The sequence below is a fragment of the Perognathus longimembris genome, chromosome 14, assembly GCF_023159225.1.
Source record: "Perognathus longimembris pacificus isolate PPM17 chromosome 14, ASM2315922v1, whole genome shotgun sequence".
Taxonomy (NCBI): Eukaryota; Metazoa; Chordata; class Mammalia; order Rodentia; family Heteromyidae; genus Perognathus; species Perognathus longimembris.
The window spans coordinates 39,214,806-39,237,637 of record NC_063174.1 but is presented as its reverse complement, the minus strand read 5'-3'; the positions used below and the strand labels follow the sequence as shown (position 1 = coordinate 39,237,637).

General features: G+C 40.8%; 2 protein-coding genes across 6 annotated transcripts in view; both read right to left on the bottom strand.

Moving 5' to 3' along the window:
* The window catches only part of Rgs6 (regulator of G protein signaling 6), a 480,138-nt gene that overhangs the window by 432,265 nt on the left and 25,041 nt on the right, over positions 1–22,832 (bottom strand). The gene's annotated exons all lie outside the window — the stretch shown is intronic.
* Positions 8,456–8,767, bottom strand: LOC125362966 (60S ribosomal protein L39-like). The gene has a single exon (XM_048361956.1). The coding sequence runs from the start codon at positions 8,748–8,750 to the stop codon at positions 8,595–8,597; it is 156 nt and encodes a 51-aa protein (XP_048217913.1). The 5' UTR covers positions 8,751–8,767; the 3' UTR covers positions 8,456–8,594.

Here is a 22,832-nt window from a genome sequence, read left to right as displayed (position 1 = left end):
TGCTGAGATTACAGGTGTGAGTTAGAGTGCAGGCTTCCAAGACTTTCTCTCTTTTTCTTTCTCTCCTTTCTCTTTCTGTTACTGGGGCTTGAAGTCAGGACCTGGACACTGTCTCTTAGTATTTTACATTCTACGCTAGCACTCTACCCCTTGAGCCACAGCTCTGTATCTGGCTTTTTGGTGGTTAACTGGAGATATGAATTCTTACCTAGACTGGCTTTAAACCTTGATCCTCATTATCTCAGCCTCCTGAGTAGTAATATAATTTTTTAATGATAACATTTGTTGCATTTATTGAATTAGCAAAGAGCACAAAGACTCTTCATTACAGATAAGGGTATAGGAGCCCTGATATAGCCAAGTCTTACTTCTCAAGTGGATGTAACTGTCAACAGGGAACCCATGTCAAAGCCTGAAAATGTACTTGTTATTCTGTCTCTGCATTTACCCTAAAGAAATAACCACCCACAGGCACTAAAATGTAATGAGCACTTGAGGGTATGGCTTCTAAAACTTAAACTTGACTTTTAACTTAATTCCTAACCAACCATCCTCGGTTTTTGCAGTTGCTTTTTCATCACAATGGCAGCGTTGCATACTTGAAATAAGACATTATATCTCACAAAGTCTAAATTAGTTATTCTTTAGTCCTTTGCAGAAAAAGAAAAAAAAAACATTTTCCCATCTTGATCTAGAAGAATAATAACTATCATGAAAAAACACTCTCCACCTATCGAGTGAGGTTTCCCAAAAATTAAGTATTACTCTATTTTGTTCAATTACAGACACAGAAAAACTGGAAGTACATTTGTCAAAAGGCAACATGATTCTGAGTGAGGGTAGTTACACCTTTTATTTTTCTTCTCTGAGTTTATAATTTCTGAATTTTAAAAAACCATTTCTGTAGTAAAAAAAAAAATGGAAGAAAGAAACTAAGACAGAAAGGAGCTCTTCTCATTGAGACACAAGAGACAACACATTAAAGGCAAAGCAAAATGAAAGGGCAATTATAATTGGGGAAAGGAATATGGATTGGCATTCTGCTCTTTGCTTTTTCTCATCTTTTCTCACAGATAAGAATGTGAAAGGTGGGGAGAAGGGAAGGGAGACAGCAAGGAAGGGAAAGTGATAACAGAATTGTTCCACGATGTGGAGAGCAGCCAAGATCAGTAACTCCTGAGATAAGTAGCCAGGTGAAGCTTAGAGGCACCAACCCATCCGTGAACCCTGGAGTTACACAATCTAGCCAACATAAACAGAAGTCATGGGCCACAACATCCACCTCAAAGGCAACAGGAGATGACTTCAGGATGCTTAATTAACAAGTATGTCCACCAAACACTTATTTCTTACCGGTTTGTGCCAAGTATGCACAAATACCACTGGGAAATGAGGTTATGTGGTCGTGTTCCCTATAACAATGCCTCATTCAGCACAGACCACATACGCACAGCATGTATTATAATGGAAATTTTAGCAGAAGTGAAAATCCTCCTCATCTATTGCTTTGACTGCATTCAGGTCTAAGCCCAACACGTTCACTTCTCATATTTGTGGTGATGAGGGTGGAAACAAACCTCCTGTGCTGTCAATCATACAGAAGCATAACATGGATAATTACATACAGGATGTAATCCTTGATAATAGTAATAAGCCATTATGCTGCAGGTTTATGTATTTACCTTTACCTTTTATAATTACTTTAGAAAGTGCTCCTACATGTTAAAAGAAAAAAGAAAAAAAAACAGTTTACAGTGTTAGACTGGCTGGCTGGTAGTGACTTCATGCTTCTGGGTTTACTGTGTCTTCTTAAAACATCAAGAAGAAACCATGGCAAAGCCAAGCATGGTAGTGCATGCCTGTAACCTCCAGTATGAGGAAGGCAAGGTGCAAGGTTGCAGGATCCAAGTCCAAAGCTGGCCTCAGACAAAACGTAAGACTCTATATGAAAAATGAAAATCAAGTGAAAAGAAAAAAAGCACTGGAGGTGTAGCTCAAGTGGTAGAGTTCTTACCTAGCAAGCACAAGCCCTGATACTATTTTAAAAGAGAGAGGGGGGAGTGGAGGGGGGAAGGGAGGGAGGGAGAGAGAGAAAGAGAGACAGAGATCAGCCATGGCAAGTGTCTGATCTTCGGTACCTCTAGATTTGCCTACATACAACCTAGAATGTCCCATCAGCAACAAAATCACCTAACAACCCATTTTGCAGAATGTATCCTGCTGTTAAGTGATTCATGATGCAAAAAATAAAAGTATTTACATGGCATCAAGGAGCAAGGGATCATATTTTATTTTCTTATCAAGAGGAATCACAATGGGTTTTTAATTCAGCTACAAACTGGGAGATGTGGTTACACTGCTCACTGGACCCCAAGGGCAAGGCAGTTTCAGAGGGGTGAACAGAGCTGTGTCTATAGTTAAGGGGTGGGGAGAGATCCTGTAGCTCTGTGCAGACATTTGGAGATTGGAGGAAAGGAAGCATGTGGGGGTGGGGGTGACATCAAATCATCAAGGAGAGAAAAGAGGATTGCCCCAATCAGCACATGGAAGAGAAAGAGGCCAAGGACTCATGGGGTGAAGGGATGATGCTATTCCAGCTATGAAGATCCAGACAGCTTGCGCAGAAACTGGGGCCAAACCCAGTCTTGGTGCTCGCTAAGGTGCCATGAAATCATCTTTTTCAACACTCCAATTTTGGGTAACATGAACCATTTCAATAGATGCCCCGTGCAGCAGTCCTAATGACTGCGGGGCTCCTGCAGCCCACAGAGCACAACACTTCTTAGACGATGGATCTCTCCATAGGCTCCCAGTCTTTCTCTCCGCAGAACACATGCATTCAGCCCTTCCTGGCTTGGAACCGTGTGGAATGAAGGGAACTGGGTATGAGAAAGGGCTATCACTTTGGTTTTGGTTTGGTTTGGGCTGAGACTCCAGCAACAGATGGGGTGACATCTGAAGAGAGGTTCAGGGTTCAGCTCAGTCAAGGGTTTAAAGAACACCCTATGACATGGAGTTGGTCACACTCAAAGTCTGGAAGTGACCTCCTCTGAGGCGGAGGAGCTTTACCACCACCATACCTGATCTGTAGCACAGGGTTCTGCTCAGGTAGGTTTGAGTACCGGGCTCTAGAGCTGAAATCCTGTTCTGCCTCCTGGGAAGGAGGGCACAGGAAGCCAGATACGCACTGCACTCAGAGCTGGCTCCCTTTGCCATGTCTCTTAACCTATGTGAGCCTTGACCATTTCCAAAGCAGCCTAAATAACACCTTCTTTTGCACAAGTCTAATAGAGTCTTCCATTGCTCCCCACACGGGATTCTTTCCAGGACTTCTTTGGACTCAAACTAACTTGATACCCAAGTCCCTTCTATAAAATGGCATCATATTGGCATATAACCTACATATGTTCTCCCGAGTTGTTTCAGGCATCTCCAGATTAGCTATAATATATGATATCATGTAGATGCCATGTTAATAGCTATCATAGTCTATTTTTGGGAATCATGACCAAGAAGAGCCTGCCCATGTTCAGTGCAGATGCATTCTTTCTCCTGAATACTTTGAATTTGAGACTGGCTGAATCTGCAGACTTGAAACTTACAGGTACAGAAGGCAATAATATGAGGGAAGAGTGCTGGTAGGAACTATGAAATGAGAGTCAACATTTTGTGGCAGAACATGGTAGTACATGACTGTAGTCTCAGCATTTGAGCATCAGAGACAGGAATGTCACAAGTTCAAGATCAGCCTGGGCTAGGAACAACACTGTCTCCAAAAAAAAAAAAAAAAGTCCATATTTTCCCTAAACATATCAACAACCTGGGAGCATCTTGCTTGTGAGGTTGTTGTATTAGCTGTCCCACAGGAACGTGCAGAGGTAAGCAGCACCCAACATGGTTGTCCTTCTCCTCACGGGCCTTAAGAAAAGAGACTGGTCCGAGAACAAGAGACAGAGCAGCAACCCTGGCTTCTCACTTGCAGTGGGGCCCCAGAGTCCACTACCCAGCAGTCCCCTTCCTCACACATGAATGGGGAAGAACGGGTACCATGAGACAGTCCTGTCCCTGTGAGCAATCCCTATGCCCAGAGCCCTGGCACAAATGCCTGGCATAGTGCGGGTGCTGCCAAGTGAGGGCACTGCCTCCCTTCCAAGCAAAGGCAGCCAGCCCGCCGGTAGCAGGTCTTCCTGAGATGCTTCAGGACCCACAAACCAACGATTTCCATGGCTCATTATGCTCCCTCACTCCTTTTCTTTTTAAATATAAAAAGCAAACAAGCAAAAAATCTCATCCATAACATACTGTGACCCTTCAGTAAGGGACACAAACATACTGTTCAGGGGGTGAATGGCAGGACTTGGATATTATTTATGGCCCATGAGATGCGCTCTTGCTTCTCAGTGAACTCCTCTACTTGACCACCAGTTAACCCGCCATGGCTTCCTGGCAATAAATAAATCAGCACCAACCCCACGGAATAACCCGGGTCATCTGGCACCTGGAAATACTGTCCCAATATGGACATTTTTGCAGATGCTCTTTCTGTATCCTCCAAATCCCTCCAAACAGAGGCTGCAAAGTTCCCTGCAAAAAAAAAATCCAGCAAGTAAATATTTTAGGCTCTGCTGATCATATGGACAGTCGCTGTCATCACTACTCAACTCCTCCTTGGTAGCTCAAAAACCCATAGATAATTCATAAACAAATGGTGCAGCTATGTTTGAAGAAAACTTGGTGCACACACAGGGACATTTGAATTTCACAGGATTTTTACACATCATGAAGTATTCTCTCTCTCTCTCTCTCTCTCTCTCTCTTTCAAAATGGAGAACGCATTCTGAGCTTGAGGGCTACAATTCTGGCCTGGAGACAGGCAAGGAAGGTGCTAACCATGGTCTAAAAGTGGTCACGTGTCGTTGTCCACACATTTTCATTTTCAACTTCTGACCTCGCCTTCCTTCCCAGGCAGGCAGTGATATCCATAACTCCATTTAATGATGTCCATAACTCAGTTAAGGAAGGAAAAGTCTGTTCCCTACTCGTTTATTTACAGTGAGAATTTGTCATGTTTCCTTGGTGAGCTCCTCAAGGGAGCCCATCTGCCTTGGGTCACATTAGAAGCCAATGTCATTCTCTGTCCCTTGGTGCTGTCACTATGGTTTATGCAGTTTCATTGGCCACTCTGCAGAACCAATAAGCTCCTAGCACATGCCTGTCAACCCAAGGCTCATGCCATCAGCACGCGTTCTGATCATTATTGGCAGAGCATGTGGTGTTGACCACACTGACTAACCAGTCATGAGAAAGGTTGCTAACTCACTGATAGATTTTAGTAGCATTCATTTTATACATTTTTTAACTAGTAAAAAAAAAAATGATTGAAGACCTAGTCCTGTAAGGAAATCACTGTGAATTTATCAGCTTGGTCATTTGTCCTTGATGTCAAGGGCTTGTTTGTGCCCTCATTTCCAGTCTCTGAAAGGATTCCCTTTCCCTGCCCTCTCAGAGACTTCAGCTAGAACAAACCAATGTGCTACACTTAATTGGTCCTATGTCTTCCATGACAGATACAGGAAGGAAACTTAAAATGTCCCTTCCCTCTCTATATATAAAAAAAGAGATAACTATTTCAAATTATTTTTCCTTTCTCAGTCTAAGACACACCATGTGGTTGGTAGAATAACAGCCCTTCAAAGATGACTGCCTTCCAAAGTTCCTAGTGTGGACACTTGAGACTCTGTGAGATGCTGCAAATGGGACTTTAGTCCTGGAGTGTCTGGTAGTCTCCATATAATTGCAGGGGTCCTGTAAGAAGGAGGCAAGAGGGTCAGAGTGAGGGGAGGTGTGATGATGGACACCAAGGATGGATGGCTAAGGGGTCATGTGTCGGGGAATGCAGGCAGCTTCTAAAAGCCGGGAAAGAGAAAGAACTGTATTTCCACCCCCCCGCACCGCCCAGAGACTGTAGAGGGCATGCTCTGCTGCCAAAGCAGGTCAGACTTCTGGCCCTCCAGAACTCTACATTTGTTACTGGTAATTTGTTACAGCAGCTCCAAGAAACTCATACCTGCAGCTGCTGCGCTTGTGACAGTTAAGGAGACCAAGTAGTGTCTAAGGCCTCCATTGGCCATCATCACTGCTAACCCTGAAGGTGAGGCAAATCTTACTCTTCCTGCATGCAAGGTCCCTAAAGTCTGAAACTACTGCACATCGACCAGAGAGAGAGGTATAAAATGGAAGGTTGAAAGGGGTGAGTGGGCAGTCACAGAGCACTGTAGTCAGAGACAAAAAGCATTACCCGAGAGGCCTGCAAAGGATGATAGAAATGGAATGTGGCTTTATTTATAGCAAAGCCTGCCTCCCCTCTCAAGTATGTGACAGAAGAGCTGTTTTAAAGTTTTATTCTTCGAACTTGGCTTGCAGAACTTGGCTGCTTCTCAGAGCTGTGCTTTTGTATTACGCTTAAAAATATAAGCAGCAGCCCCATGGTTAAATTGTAGGCAGAGGTGGTTACAGGCAGGCGAAACGCTGTGGGACATGGAATGAGGTTTAAATGTTATTCTTGTTTAGTTAGTTGCTTAAGAACAACAAATAGAGGATAAAATAGCAAACAGTTTGGGAAGGTTCCAAGCTGAGAATTTCTGAGTACCCTGGCACCAACCAAGCTCTTAGGATAAGGGTGGACGCGTTGCATAACTGGTCAGACACCAGTTTGGGGCTATGGTTTCAAGACAGAAAGCAAAAGGGAACACTGGCCTCGCTCTTAGAAATCCCTCATTTTTCTTCTGTCCTGGATGATGCATAACTGGTGCAACAAGCCAGGGAAGACCAGTCCAGGTATGGAGAAGTCAACAACAAACTTGTCAGAAATACGAGAGATAAAGCATTGTCAGTCCGTGCATGCCTTTTGACCTCAGGGTCTTAAATCTTTCTATTAATAACAAGCATGAAGCTCAATAACTAAATGAGGGCACATTATCCACTTCACAAAATGCCATGCAATCTTTTAAGTTGATGATAATCACAATGCATCATCTGGTACAGATCACTACTTACAAGACAGATGACAAGAGAACATAAACTACTACATGCTCTTCATCAAGTGCCAGTGGCTCACACCTGTAATCCTAGCTACTCGGGAGTCTGAGATCTGAGGATTGTTGTTTTGAAGTGACTCTGGGTAAGACAGTCCATAAGACTATTATCTCTAGTTAATTACCAAAAAGCCAGAAGTGGAGCTGTGGCTCAAGTGATAGAGAGCCAACCTTGAGCACAAAACTGAAGGGACCATGCCCAGGCCCTGAGTTCAAGCCTTAGTACCAGCACAAAAACACAACAACAAAGCCTACTTACTCTATGATTATCCACTAGGTTAATGTATTATATATACCACTAGCACAAAGACTAGGGGAAATGGACCAAAATGTTCATATCCATCATAATTATGTAGTAAGAATAAGCAAGATTTTCCCCCTCAATTTTATGCTTTCATTCTTTTGAGTTGAACTATTAATTTTAAAAAGGAAAACAAAGATATTTTAAGCAAAGGAAAAGTCAAACTAGTTGGTAGAAAGTTCTGCTTTACTGATACCTTACCGCATGCTAGTAAAATCTGAAAGGCTTTATTCTGTCTGTGGTGGTGTCCTCATGTGAAGAATGAGGGTTTACACTGTAGTTCTATCACACCTGCCCTAGTACATGGTGCCAGCCTACAGCTCCCAGTCAGCCACTCCACGAGATGCAAGAGCCAAGTCTCTACAGAGCACCATGTGGCTAAGCTATGATGGTTGGTGGGTAGATTTTGATTTCCCATATTTCCAACTTACAATGGGGTTGTTGGAACCCATGTTATAGTCAGAGAACCCCACCATAAGCTGAGGAGCACCTGTGTTATGAAATCCTTTGCTCATATAGGCTCTATCACCTGGAGTCATTTCTTGGCTCTTTTCCACTATTCTGAATCCTACCTTTCTGTCTTTCCTTCTTTCCTGTGTTTATTTTTTTCCTTTATTCCTTCCTTCCTTTTTTCCTTCCTTTCCATCCTTTCTTCTTTCCTTCTTTTCTTATAATATGCTTTTTGTTTGTTTTGTTCTTTTGAGAGAGTCTTACTATGAAGTTCATGCTGACCTCAAACATTCTATCTTCCTCTCTCAACCTCCAGAATGGAATGTTCGGATGATACATATATGCCACCATGCCTGGTTAAATGTTTTCTTTTCTTAAAGGCACAATTCAAGTCAACTCTCTACAGATAGTTGTCCTCCTCTGTAAGATGCTTTGTTCCCTCGAGTCTTTTCGACTTACAAATAGTCTTGAGGATAAAAAATATAGGTAAATAAAAAGGATCCATTTTTCTCCAGCCTGAAGCCTTTTTTTATGGGGCTTGGGGCTTGAACTTAGGGCCTGGGCTCTGTCCCTGAGCTCTTTTTTTTTTTTCAAATGTAAAATTGCACATATTTATTACTGTGCTCATTCTTAAAGTAACCAAAGAAAAATCAGTTTAAAATGCCCAACTGTCAGTCCAGGTAGTATTGATGTTTCAGCTTGACTGGTTCATGGAAGAACATAAATATGTGGGCATCTGGTGCAATTCCTTACAGACCCAGCTTGGGTCTCCTCCAGTGTCTTCTCTTGGAGTTGTACCTGATTTTGTTACCAGTTTTCATCCAAATCCACTGGGGAATGGGGAGATTTTGCTTTTGTTTCTTGGCCAGAAACCACTTGATTCTGAAAGTCTTGTGAGAAGACATGGTTAGAAGCACAGATAGGCAGTTACCACGATGGCCAACAAAAGGTGAAGAGCCCCTGAGCTCTTTTTGCTCAAGGATATTGCTCTACTACTTTGAGCCACAGTTCCACTTCTGGTTTTCTGGTGGTTATTTGGAGATAAGAGTCACACAAACTTTCCTGTCCGGGCTGGCTTTGAACTGTGATCTTCAGATCTCAGCCTCCTGAGTGGCTAGGATTACAGATATAAGCCACCAGAACCCAGCCAAACCACAAGCTTTAGAGTAAAGCACACCTGGATTCAAGTCACAATACCACCATTAGTTCCAATGATTGGCTCTTTCTGTTCCTCAGCTTCCTTCTCTCTAACATAGAGGGAACACTACCTACCTAGCAAGCTTTTCTGATGACTAAATAACTCAGTATATATTTAGCACCCACCACAATATCTGAGACATGAGAAAATCTTATGGGTTGAATTGTATTCCTCATAAAGTTATGATAAAGTACTAATGCCTGGTACCTTCACATATGAACTTATTTGGAAACGAGGTCTTTTTGGTAGATGGAATTAGTTAAGATGGGGTCATAGTGGATTTGGGGTGTTGAGGACTAACCCCATTGGCCAGTGCCCTAATAAGAAGGTCAAGGGAAGACACCAAAGTGGACACAGGGGAAGAAGGTCACACAAAATTGAGGCAAAGTTGGACCAGGGAATGATCCTGAAAGCTGAAGAACCCTGAGGATTCCCCAGAGCCACAAAAGGGGAGGAAGAGACGGAAGCATCTTACCTAGAACCTTCAGAGAGAGAGAGAGAGAGAGAGAGACCGAGAGTGGCCCTGCCCACACCTTCACTTCACACAGTAAGCTTTCAGGACTGGGAGAATAAATTCCTATTATTGCAAGGCAGATTGTAATGACTCATGGCAGCACTGTATAAAACTAATCCAAGAAGTATTCTGAAACATTATACTAACAGGCCAAAGATCAAAGTTACTTTCTGAATGACTAGAGATGGGAAAGGTCTCTGGAGCACAGTAAGCTTTCTTCTGGTAAGGTCCCTTTCCTATCAGGGCTGTTTACCTGGATGTAGTCCCTCTTGGAATAGCAAGTAAATAAATGCCATCTGTGTCTATGGCGACATTGTACTCCCATGTCATTCTCCTGCTACTTACCTTATTTACAAATCCTGGCGATTCGCCTTTGAGCCTGCTTTCTTATCCTCAGTTGAAAGGTAATCACATGAATGCTGTATTTTATAATGTACTGAAGTTTCCCTTTTGCCTCTTCATCTCTAATACTACCACCCCAGACCAATAAGATACCCAGGAAATATCTTTCTTAAAGTATTTACAAATCAAACTACCTTGTATAGACAAATTGTTCTTTCAAAGCCAATGTTTTGAGGTTCCACTGTTGCCAATACTAACTAGATTGTTTAGAATAACCGCCCTGCTGAGAACAACTAGAAAGACTAAAAAACACTTTGGTAAGTAGGTTTGAAGGCAGTGGAGAGACATCACCATAGTAAACATTAATTCTCAAGATCTGAGAAAAGAAAACTAAGTCTGAATTCATCAACTTAAGTTATTTTTCCTCCCAAGGACATTTCCAGTTTCCTTCCTTTCTTTGTAGGAAAATTATAATCTTGACATCAATTTCTTAAGCAAAAGGCACAACTAAGAGCTGAAGAGTTTGCAGCAGTTCTGTGGAGCTGCATGGGAAATTGGAGAGCTGAATTCACCATAGAGGAAGGAGAGGCCTGAGCAGACACCTGGGGTTTTAGTTGGAACCAGAGAACTTCCTACAAGGAAGAAAGATGATTTATCCCTAATAAAAACTAAGCTCCAGCTCTACATAATATCTTGTTTGATGAATGAAATCTTCTATTTAGCTGCCTGACATTTAAAAAAAAAATTAAATCCTTTTGAGGAGTAAGATTATGCTCCTCTTATCTCTCCAAGGATAGTTTCATAAACAATGTCCAGAAATTAACAGGAAACTAGAAACCCAGAATAAAAGAAGAAAGAAATAGTTGAGAGAAACAAGAATTTTGAAGTATTGTATATGGACTTTATGATTTATGTGGATAATAAATTAAATGACAAAATAGAGAATCTTGACAAGAAACTGGAAGCCATAAAGAAGAATTAAATGGAAATTTTACAAGTTAAAAAAAAACAATAATAAAGGTTATAAATTCCAAGGGACCAGATTTAACCAGATCGTCTAATCTGTACAAAGAATTAGTGAACCAGAGGATAAATCCATAGATGATATTTACACTGGAACACAAAATAACAAATAGATTGAAAACACAAAAATAAACAGAAGAAATATATGAAATCCAGAAAGAAAAGAAAACATCATAATAAAAGTAGAACACCAAGAAGACTGAAGAAACTAGGTATAAACAATATTTAGGAGCTAGTGGCTGAGGCATTTTCAAGTACCAACCAAATCAAAAGAGCTTTAAGCTCAAAGGGAAATAAATGTAAAAACAAAACCATGACTCATAGTAAAATTCCAAATACCAAAGTAAAAGAAAGCCTTCACTTTCCCTTTCAACCAGAGGACAAAAGAAGAGCTTCTAGTTCAAAGAGCAACAGTAAACTCATGGCTAACCTCTCTCCTATCTGCCCCCTCCTCCCAAAACAATTGGTGCCAAGAAAAAGGACCATCATCAAAGTGTGTCAAGAAGCAGTGACAGTCCAGAATTCCATGTTCAGAGAAAACACTCTTCAAAACTTGATGATGGAACAAAGACATTTTAGACAAACAAAAACAGAGAAAATGTATATTCAGTAGATCTGTACTAAAAAAAAATTCTAAAGGTGGATCTTCAGACAAAAGAAAAATGATCTCAGATGCAAGAGAGATGCAGGAAAAGAATGATCGGGGGAAAGACAACTTGAGAGAACCCCCATAACCAGTTTATTTAACAAGTAAAGCAAAAATGTTATTTTTAAATGACCAAATCAAGCACCTGTGGCTCAAGCCTGTAATCCTAGCTACTCAGGAGGCTGAGATCTGAGGATTGAGGTTCAAAGCCAGCCTGGGAAGGAAAGTCCATGAGACTCTTTATCTCCAATTAACCACCAGAAAACCGGAAGTGGCACTGTGGCTCAAGTGGTAGAGTGCTAGCCTTGAGCTGAAGAGCACAGTGACAGTGCCCAGGCCCAAAGTTCAAGTCCCATGACAAACATCAAACAAACAAAAAACCCAAATCACTGGGTACCAGTGACTCATACTAGCTACTTAGATGTCAGAGATCTGGAGAATCAAAACCAACTCCAAGAAGAAAAAGTTCGTGAGACTCCATCTCTAAGATAACCAGCAAAAAGCCAGGCTGGAGACATGGTTCAAAGGGTAGAGTCCCTACCCCCTATATCCCCAATTGTGAGCAAGAAAACTAAGCGAGAGAATAAGGCCCTGAGTTTAAACACGGAGTTTAAGCACTAGTACCAAAAAATATATTTTATAGGGCTTTAAAGAGACAACATTCACTCTAACTATATCCCAGAACATCTGTAGCCATTTTCCTTTTCAAGTGAATTATTACCTCCACCAGAACACAAAGCTGTGATGCCATTCCAGATAAGAATCTTATTCCACAGTAATTCTGTAACTGCTTTTCTTTCAAGGGACATTTGATTTATTTCTAGTCTCCAGATATGATTATCACAGTGTGGTCAATATTCCAGTCGAAAGGGCCTCTGTCTACTTCTGTATCTTGGCATATGATGTTTTCAATTCCTTCGCTGGAGTGCATGTTAAGAATTGAGATTACTGATCAGAAGCCTTGATACTTTTTTAAAATTATATTTTATTACCTTTAAGTAATTGTACAAAGACTTAATTTGTATGGGCGACCTAACAATCTTTTTTTTTTTTTTTTTTTTTTGGCCAGTCCTGGGGCTTGGGTCAGGGCCTGAGCACTGTCCCTGGCTTCTTCTTGCTCAAGGCTAGCACTCTGCCACTTGAGCCACAGCGCCACTTCTGGCCATTTTCTGTATATGTGGTGCTGGGGAATCGAACCCAGGGCCTCATGTATATGAGGCAAGCACTCTTGCCACTAGGCCATATCCCCAGCCCCAACCTAACAATCTTTTTAAGTTATATTCCTATTCTCTCATGATCTTAAAACTTATTTGTTTTCCTTTTACGAATACAAACTGTACTTAGGAGCCATGGCCATTCATATGCTCTACGGCATGAAAATACTATAAGCAGTTGTCCATAGTGATATAGATGATCTTCTAGAATGCAAATCTTATGCTCTTCTAAATGAAAAGAGGAGGAAAACTGGGGAGATGAAGTGAAGTCGTAAACACACCAAGGCTTTTCCAATTAAAAGGCAACACTCTGAAGCATTGCATACTAAAAGCCACACTGAGCTCTTCCTCATTGCTAAAACTAGCATCCCTTTCATCCGTGGACACCAATTCCATAGGGCTTGCCTGTGCTTTGTCTTATACCAACCAAGCAAATGTGATGGGAAATTTCTCTCATAGTCTGCCTAATCCTGGGAGGAAAGGGAAAACAGAACATATTTTTTCCTCCTCCCAAGGCAATTAAAAAGAAAAAAAAGCTTCAAAAGATGTAATGAAAAAAAATAGCTTAAAACGCAGTCTGAACAATTAAGCTAGCTACTCCAAACATTCTCTGAAGCTAGTCCTTGGGAATTTTATTTAATGTGAAGAAAAAAGGGAGAAAGAGAAGAAAGAAAGAAAATAAACTCTAAATATTTAAGACCTAAAAAAAGCATTTGTTTTAAACATCTGACTTAACTGTTTTTTGGAAGTTGTCTCTCAGTTAACTTTGTAAAGAAAAGTAAAAAGAGGCAAAGGAGACTATAAAAGAATAGATTTATTTATCCTCGTAATATTTATTTACTTATTTCTTCTTGTGAAGGTCCTGGGGCTTGAACTCAGAGCTTGAGTGCTGTTCCTACGCTTGTGTGTTCAAGGTTAGCACTCTATCACTTGAGTCACAGCTCCACTTCCTGCTTTTCGGTGGTTAATTGGAGATAAGAGTCTTATGGATTTACTGTCTGGGCTGGTTTTGAACCATAGTCTCAGATCTCAGCCTGGGCACTGGGCAATTTTTTTTTCTGATCATGAAATTCCTCAAATGTGTCAACTGAAGAATACTTTAGAGGTCACTCAGCCTAGCCAGCCTTGCTGGTGACAAAATTGAACCTAATGAACAATATAGATAGCCAGATAGGCTAATAGAACAATCATTTCACCAAAACCTCCGTGAAGGGAGTAGAGCACCAGGAAGTGCTACACATACATGATTCAAAACTTTGTCACTGAAGTTTTTTTTTTTGGCCAGACCTGGGCCTTGGACTCATGGCCTGAGCACTGTCCCTGGCTTCCTTTTGCTCAAGGCTAGCACTCTGCCTCTTGAGCCACAGCGCCACTTCTGGGTGTTTTCTGTATATGTGGTGCTGGGGAATTGAACCCAGGGCCTAATGTATACGAGGCAAGCTCTCTTGCCACTAGGCCATATCCCCAGCCCTGAAGTTTTTTTTGTTTGTTTGTTTTTGCCAGTCCTGGCGCTTGGACTCAGGGACTGAGCACTGTCCCTGGCTTCTTTTTGCTCAAGGCTAGCACTCTACCACTTGAGCCACAGCACCACTTCTGGCTATTTCTGTTTATGTGGTGCAGAAGAATCGAACTCAGGGCTTCATGCATGCTAGACAAGCACTCTGCCACTAAGCCACATTCCCAGCCCCACTGGAGACTTTTTGAGAACTCTAAAGTATAATAACCGAATAAAAAGACCTCCTGTTCTTCTCTCATCCCAAATTCTCTCTAGAGCTCTCTAAGTCAACACATCCTATTGATCCTATCTCCTGCCATCTCTCAAGCATAACCTCCCTCTTAGATTCCCACTACCACCCAAGTACATATTGTTTGTCCACATCAAATTTCTAATACATCTCCAAATTGCTTTCCAGTCTATGATCCTACCATTTCTGGTACCACGTGCCTATTGAATCTCTTCTCCAGTGTGAAGCACCTCTGATCACCACATTGGCTTCCCCACCACCAATCAATCCTATTCTCCCCACTGAGCTGAGGGTTTCTCTGTCTTAAGTCCTTTCACCAAGAGTTTTCCTTTGGAAGGAAAACAGGGCTTCAGAGGTTTCCCTTTGTGTGTGAGATAACTTGCACAAGTTAAGAGCTTTTCCAATAGACAGATGGCACATGGGGTACAAGATAATTCAAGGAAGATTTATTTCCAAAAGAGCTAAGTATAAATAGGTAGCAAAACAGACAAGGACGGTAAAGGAATAGGAACCGGGGCTAAACTTTCACAATAGCCCACATTGCTTCCTGGATGCCCTCTCCCAGTATTGGTGACCTTTGTGTTAATCCTTCATGTTGGGTGAGAGCTGAGTAACAGTGACTTGTTTCTAACAAAAGAGATGCGTTGTCCTGTTATAAAGGACTGAGACTCTGTGACATAATACATGTACTGGTTAGGCTTTTGACTTATTTGTTACAGAGCAATAGATGAGAATGCCTGGAACTATCCCAAACATCCAAGTGCAAGTGTAGAGGTGAAGGGAGGCATCAGGACTCTGAAGAGGAAAGTCAATGACTGACAGCAGTGTCAGTATGAGGCTTTGTAGAGACAGCCAAGAGAGAAAATACCTGAGTTTCCTATTCTCTTTCCCTCCCTTTCCTCCCCAGGATCCTGTGGACCAAGCTCATGAGGAAGCTAGAAATCACAGGAGTCCCACAGATGGTGCCCAAATGGCTCAACCTTTGGGGGGAGGGGGAAGGATGGAGGGATGTCCAGAGGTAGAGTGGCCATGGAGGCACAAAAGGCAGATACCTGTAGATGTCCAAATTCATGTCAAATTCCTTGACATGATGCATTAAGTCTTTTGTGGCCTGGCCCAAATCTACCTAGCATCTATCTTTGTCTCAACTCTTCATCACAGAAACCTAGATCCATGAAAACTGCCACTCAGACTTTGCAAAACTCAGTCTCTCCTATATCCCCCACCCCCCCACCTTTTTCCACCAGATTAGTTACTGCTCATCTTTTAAGAATGAAAAAAGATACCAAATCCTTGTCCTCTCCTTGTATGGACTATCTGACTGTCTACCTCCTCCCAGAACTCATCCATTTGCCTCTATCAAAACAAACTGTCCCATAACCCTGGGCTCCCTGTAGACTTACAGACCCACTGAGGACTCAATCTTCATCTCACCACATCTGGCACACACGTGACAATCAATACACAGTTGCTGGTGCGTGGCTTTGAATCTTCATGATACTTTGTTCAGGTTTACAGGTTCCTAGTGCTGTCTTTTATGAATTTCAGAACATCATCTCCCATCTTTCTTTATAGACCTGCCTCTCCCAGGATACAACACTGAAACAGCAATGCTTACTTTTTGGAAGTATGCCTAAGTCAGTTGCAGCCCAGAATTTCAAGGGTCCTTGGTCTTTAGGAAAAATGAACTTGAGGTAGCACAGTAACATAAAGACTAGAATCAAATCCCAGAAGAAAAGGAATCAGTAATTAATAAGTGCATACAAAGTACTGGGTATTTTCTTCCTGTACAATCTCTAATTTATTCGGTGACTGTGTGTATTATTGACAATGTACAGTGCTGTTATCTGAATACTGTTCCTGATGCCTGTGTAGCGCATAATTATAGGAAGGCATGCATGGCTCATGCTTGTCATCCTAGCTACACAGAAAGCTGAGCTCTGGAGGATCATAGTTCAAAGCCAGCCCAGGCAGAAAACTCCATAAGATTCTATTGCCAATTAGCTAGAAAAATTTAAAAAATTAAAAAAAGTCAGACTGGAAGTGTGGCTTGAGTAAAGCATCAGTCATGAGCAAGAAAGCTAAGCAGGAGCAAGGACCCTAAATTCAAGCCCCAAAACTGGTAAAAATAAATAATATCATATACACATATATTTATATATGAATCGTATATATATATATATACATATGTGTACATACAACTTTAATTGTAAAATAAATGTCATGAATGTTATTAGTAAGCTAGAGAAAGAAGGTACCACCAAGAAATATCTAATTTAACATTTTACTATTGAATGCTAAAGTCATTACAATTAAAATGGATTTTTTTCTGATGCCTGACTAAATTTGAGTTAGTCTCAATCCAATATAATCATCTACAGTTGTCTAAGATATTTTTATAAAGGTTCAGGAGAAACTTAAACATGAATATAGTCTGGCAATATTACTTTGATACCAGGTATCAACTTTGAAATTTTATGGAATAAAAACGGAAATAACTGCACAGCTATTTTGCACAATATTTCAGTCAATTCCTTCACTTTACAAAAGAGTAAATTCTAAATTATATGATATTTCTTGGGTTGGGGTGGCAGTATAAAGAATGTGTACTTTATTCTTCACACCTCACATGGACACAGTGTGTGTGTGTGTGTGTATGTGTGTGTGTGTGTGTGTGTGTGTGTGTGATATGTTTAAAAGTACTTTGTAACTGGGAGGTAAGGAAGGAAAGAAAGAAGGAGGGAGAAAGACAAAAGAAGAGTCAGAGTCAACAAGATGATGTTTCCCATCCTGAAACCCAAAACAGTAAGAACCAAAGCTGGGCTCAGCCCCCAATGCCCTCAGCTTCTGGTAGCATCTTCCATCCCAATCTACTGCCTCCAGACCCCAGATGAAGTCAAATTAAGCTACATTTTTTCCATTGGCTCTCATTTACCCAGAGTTCGAATAAGTCAAGTCACTAGCCTAATTGGGATGTGTCTAGAAACATTGGTATGGTGGCTGATCTTGATTATCAACTTAATTGAGATACACCCCTCCCCAAGAAATTAGGAAAAGACATCTAGATGTGTTCTATGAGGAAAATTTCCAGAGATGATTAGATCCTGAGGGCTTTGACCTAATCAATGGCTTAATCTATTAGTGGATTCAAAATCTGAGTCAACCATTGAGAGGTAGTGGAAGGTAGGATGTAGTTGGAGGATGTGGGTCACTGGGGGGTGTGCCTTTGAAGACTATGTCTTGGCCTGGCCCCTACCTGTTACCCATCTTGGTTTCCGGGCTGCCATGTTTCCTCTTCCATGCCCTTCCCCCTCGTTCTGCCTTGCTATGGGCCTAAAGGTAATGGAGCCATCAACTATCAAACCTCTGAAAGCATAAGCTAGTAAAAAATAGTTCCTCCTTTAAATTGTTTCTCTCAGGTATTTGTATATAAATATGTGTGTATGCTACTCTTCTTTTAAAAACAGAAAATTGTAGCTCTAAAAGAAAGTAGGCAGAAGGTAACATGTTTTCTCTCCTATGTGGAAGCTTGAATTCATTTACAAATATGTAAGTAAGTACTTTGGGAGGTATGCAAGTGAATTCAAAATTTATTAATAGAAATACAGTCGATTCAGGGGAGAACACCACAGTGAACTTCCTTAGAAAGGCCAAATCAAAGGTCAACAAAATAAACAGTAGGAAATGGGTACTAGGAAGGGATAGCATGGGGTCTAGGGGAGAGAGGTAGATGAATGAAGAAAAGGAGGAGGATAAAATGCAGTAAAACAAACCCAAGGCATATCCTACAAAATTAAGAAAAGTGAGGGAAGGGGAGTTAGGAGGGAAGGGTGAGGAAGTTCAGAGGGGTTGACAAGGATCAAGTTGCACTGTATTCATAAACTGCTTTGCTTAATGGCAACTCCTTGGTGCAACTCCTTGGTGACAATTTTAAAAAGTAAACATTTTAGAAAAGCTTTACCAAAGATAAAAGAGCACTGGAGGGTAGAATGAAACTTTAGCATGACAAATATAAGTAGATCTATACCAAGTCCTCAGGAATAGGCACGTGAGCCAAATTCCTTTCCTAATACATGCATTGACTTAGCTCAGTCAGTAGGTGTTGAGCTTCAACACTGTGGCCACAGTATCCTGAGGCTGATAATAAGGTGACCTACCTGCCTGGATGCTGAATACCAACTGGAGGCCAGGAAGCTCCAGGCACACAGTCATAGCTTCACTAAGAAATACTAACCTAGCTAACCTAGCTACGTATCTTTTCCATACCTCATATTTTTCATCTACAAATTAAAGAGTTTAGACTAGAAAATCTCTAAGAGAAAGTTACCAGAATCCCTTCATTCCAGCACTAGGACCAGAGCTTGGTTTTTCTACATCATGAAAGATGAACACACAGTTAGGAAATGAAAGATCCAATTCAAAACACCAATTTCCCCATCACTTTACTAGGTCTAGATAGTGTAAAAGCTCTTCCAGTTTAATTAGGTACCAAGTTGTTGTGAGAACATCCTGAAATTCAGAATTCAAGGGCCCAGCCCAGACCTATTAAACAAAAGTATCTTGGAGAAGGTGTCCTTTGAGGATTGGCATTTTGGTAACACACCCTGCACGATCTTACATATAGCCAGGTTTGGATATCAGCATGACACTGGGCAATTCAATAATCCAGAATGCTGAGGATCCCAGAATATAAAGAAGGTTTAACAGGTCTGACTCCGTTCATGAATAATTAAGGTTCTCTTTTAAATAGATCTGTAATGTGACCAGTGCAGTTTTCATACACACCTCTAATCCAAAATGTGAATATGAAGGTTGGAAAGCTAAATTAGAAAGGATGTTGAACTCAATAAATAAATCATGCGTTGGGAAAGTACATTTTTTTACAGTTAATGACATAAAAAGGAATGTTCTGGAAAGTATGGGCTTGTAAAACACACCCTTCATTCTTCCTGTGTTGGAAGACCTAAGAGCAATGTTTTTCAGACATTGTTGAAAAAGGGAGGTCGCTGAATGTCTTACCACAGAAAAATGAGACAAAATGAGACAAAGAACAATGATAATTGCTCTGATCTGATTATATGCAATGTGTACATATATCAAAGCATTACAGTGCATCCCATCCATATAGGTGACATTCAAAAATAAGAACAATGCAAGTCACATTATGAGCATAACCATTCCACTAATTACTCAGGAGTTGGCTCCATGCTTTAGTTCTCTAAATTTGGCTGTTCAAGCATAAGCATCTCTATCTAAATAAGACAGCCCAAGCAAAAATTTCACACTGCAAATGCCTGTGACCAGAGAAACAACAAAAACAAGAGAAAGAAAACAAAAATAAAGTGTAATTTTCTAAAATGTACATTTTAGCCATACATAGAGGAGAAGGTTTGGCTTATGGCTAATGAATAAATAATTGAATAACTAATTACATAAAAGGACATCCATAGGAAATACTTTGAACTGACATTCCCTTCAAGGGTCACCATTTGCTGACCACATCCCATGAGGGTTCAATTATTGGCATAGCCAAAGGCTGAGCACAAAGAGGAGAAAACTAATTGTCCTCTAGTTCAAGCATGCCTGTGGTTAACGTAGGTTTTATGTCAGGTTAACATTGGTTTTAAATGACCCAAGGCCCAAGGCCCATGCTGTACAGTTAGTGTACATTTTTTCTAATAGGCTAAACAGATTTAATTAATTCCTTTTAGAGACATTAAGATAGTAAATTGTAAGAATATACACTGACGTGAATGTGTCACAGGAACATAATACATTTCTGTACCCATGTTATTATTCTAAAAAACCACAATGGAAAAGTTTGTTTCTAAATGGAGAGAGAGAGAAGCAGAGAAAGACAGACAGAAAGAAAGGAAAGAGAAAAAGAAAAAGGGGGGAGGAGAGAAAAATAAATTTCCCTCTTAACACTCAAAAAATAAAACTTAAGTTCTCACAAACCCCACTGGACAGTGTTCTTCAACCTAACAGCAGATGGTCTAGTAGAAATGTGTTTAGATGGCACTAACCTTTACATGTCCTATTAACCTTTAGTAATCCATGCATTTATAGTACAGAGGAAAAAACATATATATTCTCTTTTACCTTACAGAGACAACTCACTATATAAATTTACTTTGGTCAACTTATTAACAGTACCAAGATATTTATATCTTGTAATTTATTTCTTTTCCAAGTGTCCTTGTCTCTGAAAGAACCAAATATAAAGATAAAGATAGTGTTCATTGTGGATTACATGATCAGATGCCCCATTCATTTGATCTAACTAAATAATCCTCCCCCCTGGTTTTTCTTTTCTTCTTTTTATACTTTTTATTTTGATTTTTGTTAGCTGTACAAAGGGGTTCCATTCAATAAGTCAGATTTTTCTTCTGATACATGAAAAAAATGGACATTTATCCAAGTTAATTAGTGCAAAGTCATACTGACAGCACATGGTAGAGTTGCAATTTTTCTGAGGTGGAGAGGTTTGGATTCAGAGACCTGTTCAGCTTCTTTGCTTGCTTAGCTGGTCCTCAACCAGTTGAACCATGCCTCCAGCCTTGTTTATTTGCTGTTTTGGAAATTGAGTCTTTCAAACTTTTCAGCCCAGGCTGGCTTCAAACTTCTTCCCTGCAGATCTCAGCCTCCTGAATGGCTAGGATTACATGCCTGAACCAGTTCCCCTTTGCTTTTAGTTCTTTCACAGACAGGCCCTCATGTCTTCACCTGGGCTACTCTTGGAATGGGATCCTCCTATCCTTGCCTTCCTCATAGCTGGGTAATGAGCCACCATGCCCAGCCTGTTTATTGAAAATGGATCTCACTAACTTTTTGCCTAAGCTCAATCCTCCTGAACTTTGCTCACTGAATAGCTTCAATTACGCCTGACCTGTAGTTGAAATCTTAACCTAGGTCCACATCCAAATCTCACGTTCTGCTAGACTACCACAGGGTCTTCCAGTGCGGGGTGAAACCGTGATGAATAAGTGTTTTCTATTATTCTATATGATTCGCCAATTATTAGCCCTGTTAAATCTATTGCTTCTTTGCTACAATTTAATAAGCATCTCTTAGTAATAGGCTAGCTCATCATTCTTTTGCAAAGTAAAAAATTACAGAGTCTTAGACACAAACCAAGAATAACATAAGAATTCTACATTTACAAAGAAAAGAAAAAAAACACACATTGATTATTTACAAAAATGCAGAGGGATATCATTGTTGTACTTAATACACTGAACCCAGGGTTGCAGAATGTACCAAACCAGCAGAGTAGTCAAATACTTAGTGAAATGAACAAACATTAACCCCATTCCTTATTAATAGGTAACATCATTAGGTTAATTTTCATGAGTATGCAATGTAATTACTACCTCAATATCCATATGTGCAAAAATAAATTCATGTGCCCTGTTTCTGTTTCCTTCCTTTAAAACATTCTTCTTCAACATGATCCTATCTGAGTTACAATGATAACATCTTTTTTCACCCAAGGTCAAACTCTAGTTATCTTTTGGCCCCCAACTTGCCTCCTAATTCCATAATAATTCAGTTTTCAAGTCATTATTAATTCAGACCTATCACTTTCTCTCAGTCCCTCTCCATCCTGAAGGGCACTGCTTTAGCAAGTGCCCCCTCCCCCACTTTACAGATGCAGCAATGCCCTCCCAGTAGTTCTGTCCCATCATATACCAACCCATTTGGCACTCTGAGCCAAGTCTCCTAGTCTCAAATAGGTACTGATTTTGTAAGCCTTAACACACAAGTCTTTCATGAAGAAAATGCCTATGATTCAATACTCTCAACATCTGGCTCCATGTAGTTTCTCCTCCCATAGTCTCACCTCTAGTAATAATTTCACATAACTCATTGTGTGCCCCTGCCAACAGACTCTGGGGGCTGTTCCCCATGCATCCCTCGCTTGGTGCTCTTGCTGGATTGATTTCATCACTTGGCACTGTCTTTCCCTCTGTTCTCTGTATACATCTTTCCAAACCAAGTTCAAGGCCACTGCTGCCCAAGTCACCAAGACTTCTGAACCCAGAGACTTCACCTCTCCTTCTCAAGCTATGTGCTGCCTCTGTTTGGAAATCAACACTCAAGCTCATTGCAGCTCTGTTTGAGCATCTTCTACCACCTAACCAACTACAAGCATGGCATACAGAAGTGCCTCTGTCTCTCCTCCAGCTTCTAGACTGTATCTTGTGCATCTGCTGAGTCAATGGACCTTTCCTTGCACTGTGGTGTGACAGTCTTTACACTGAAGGAGAAGGAGTCCCCACTGCACTGCTCAGGGAAGCTGCAG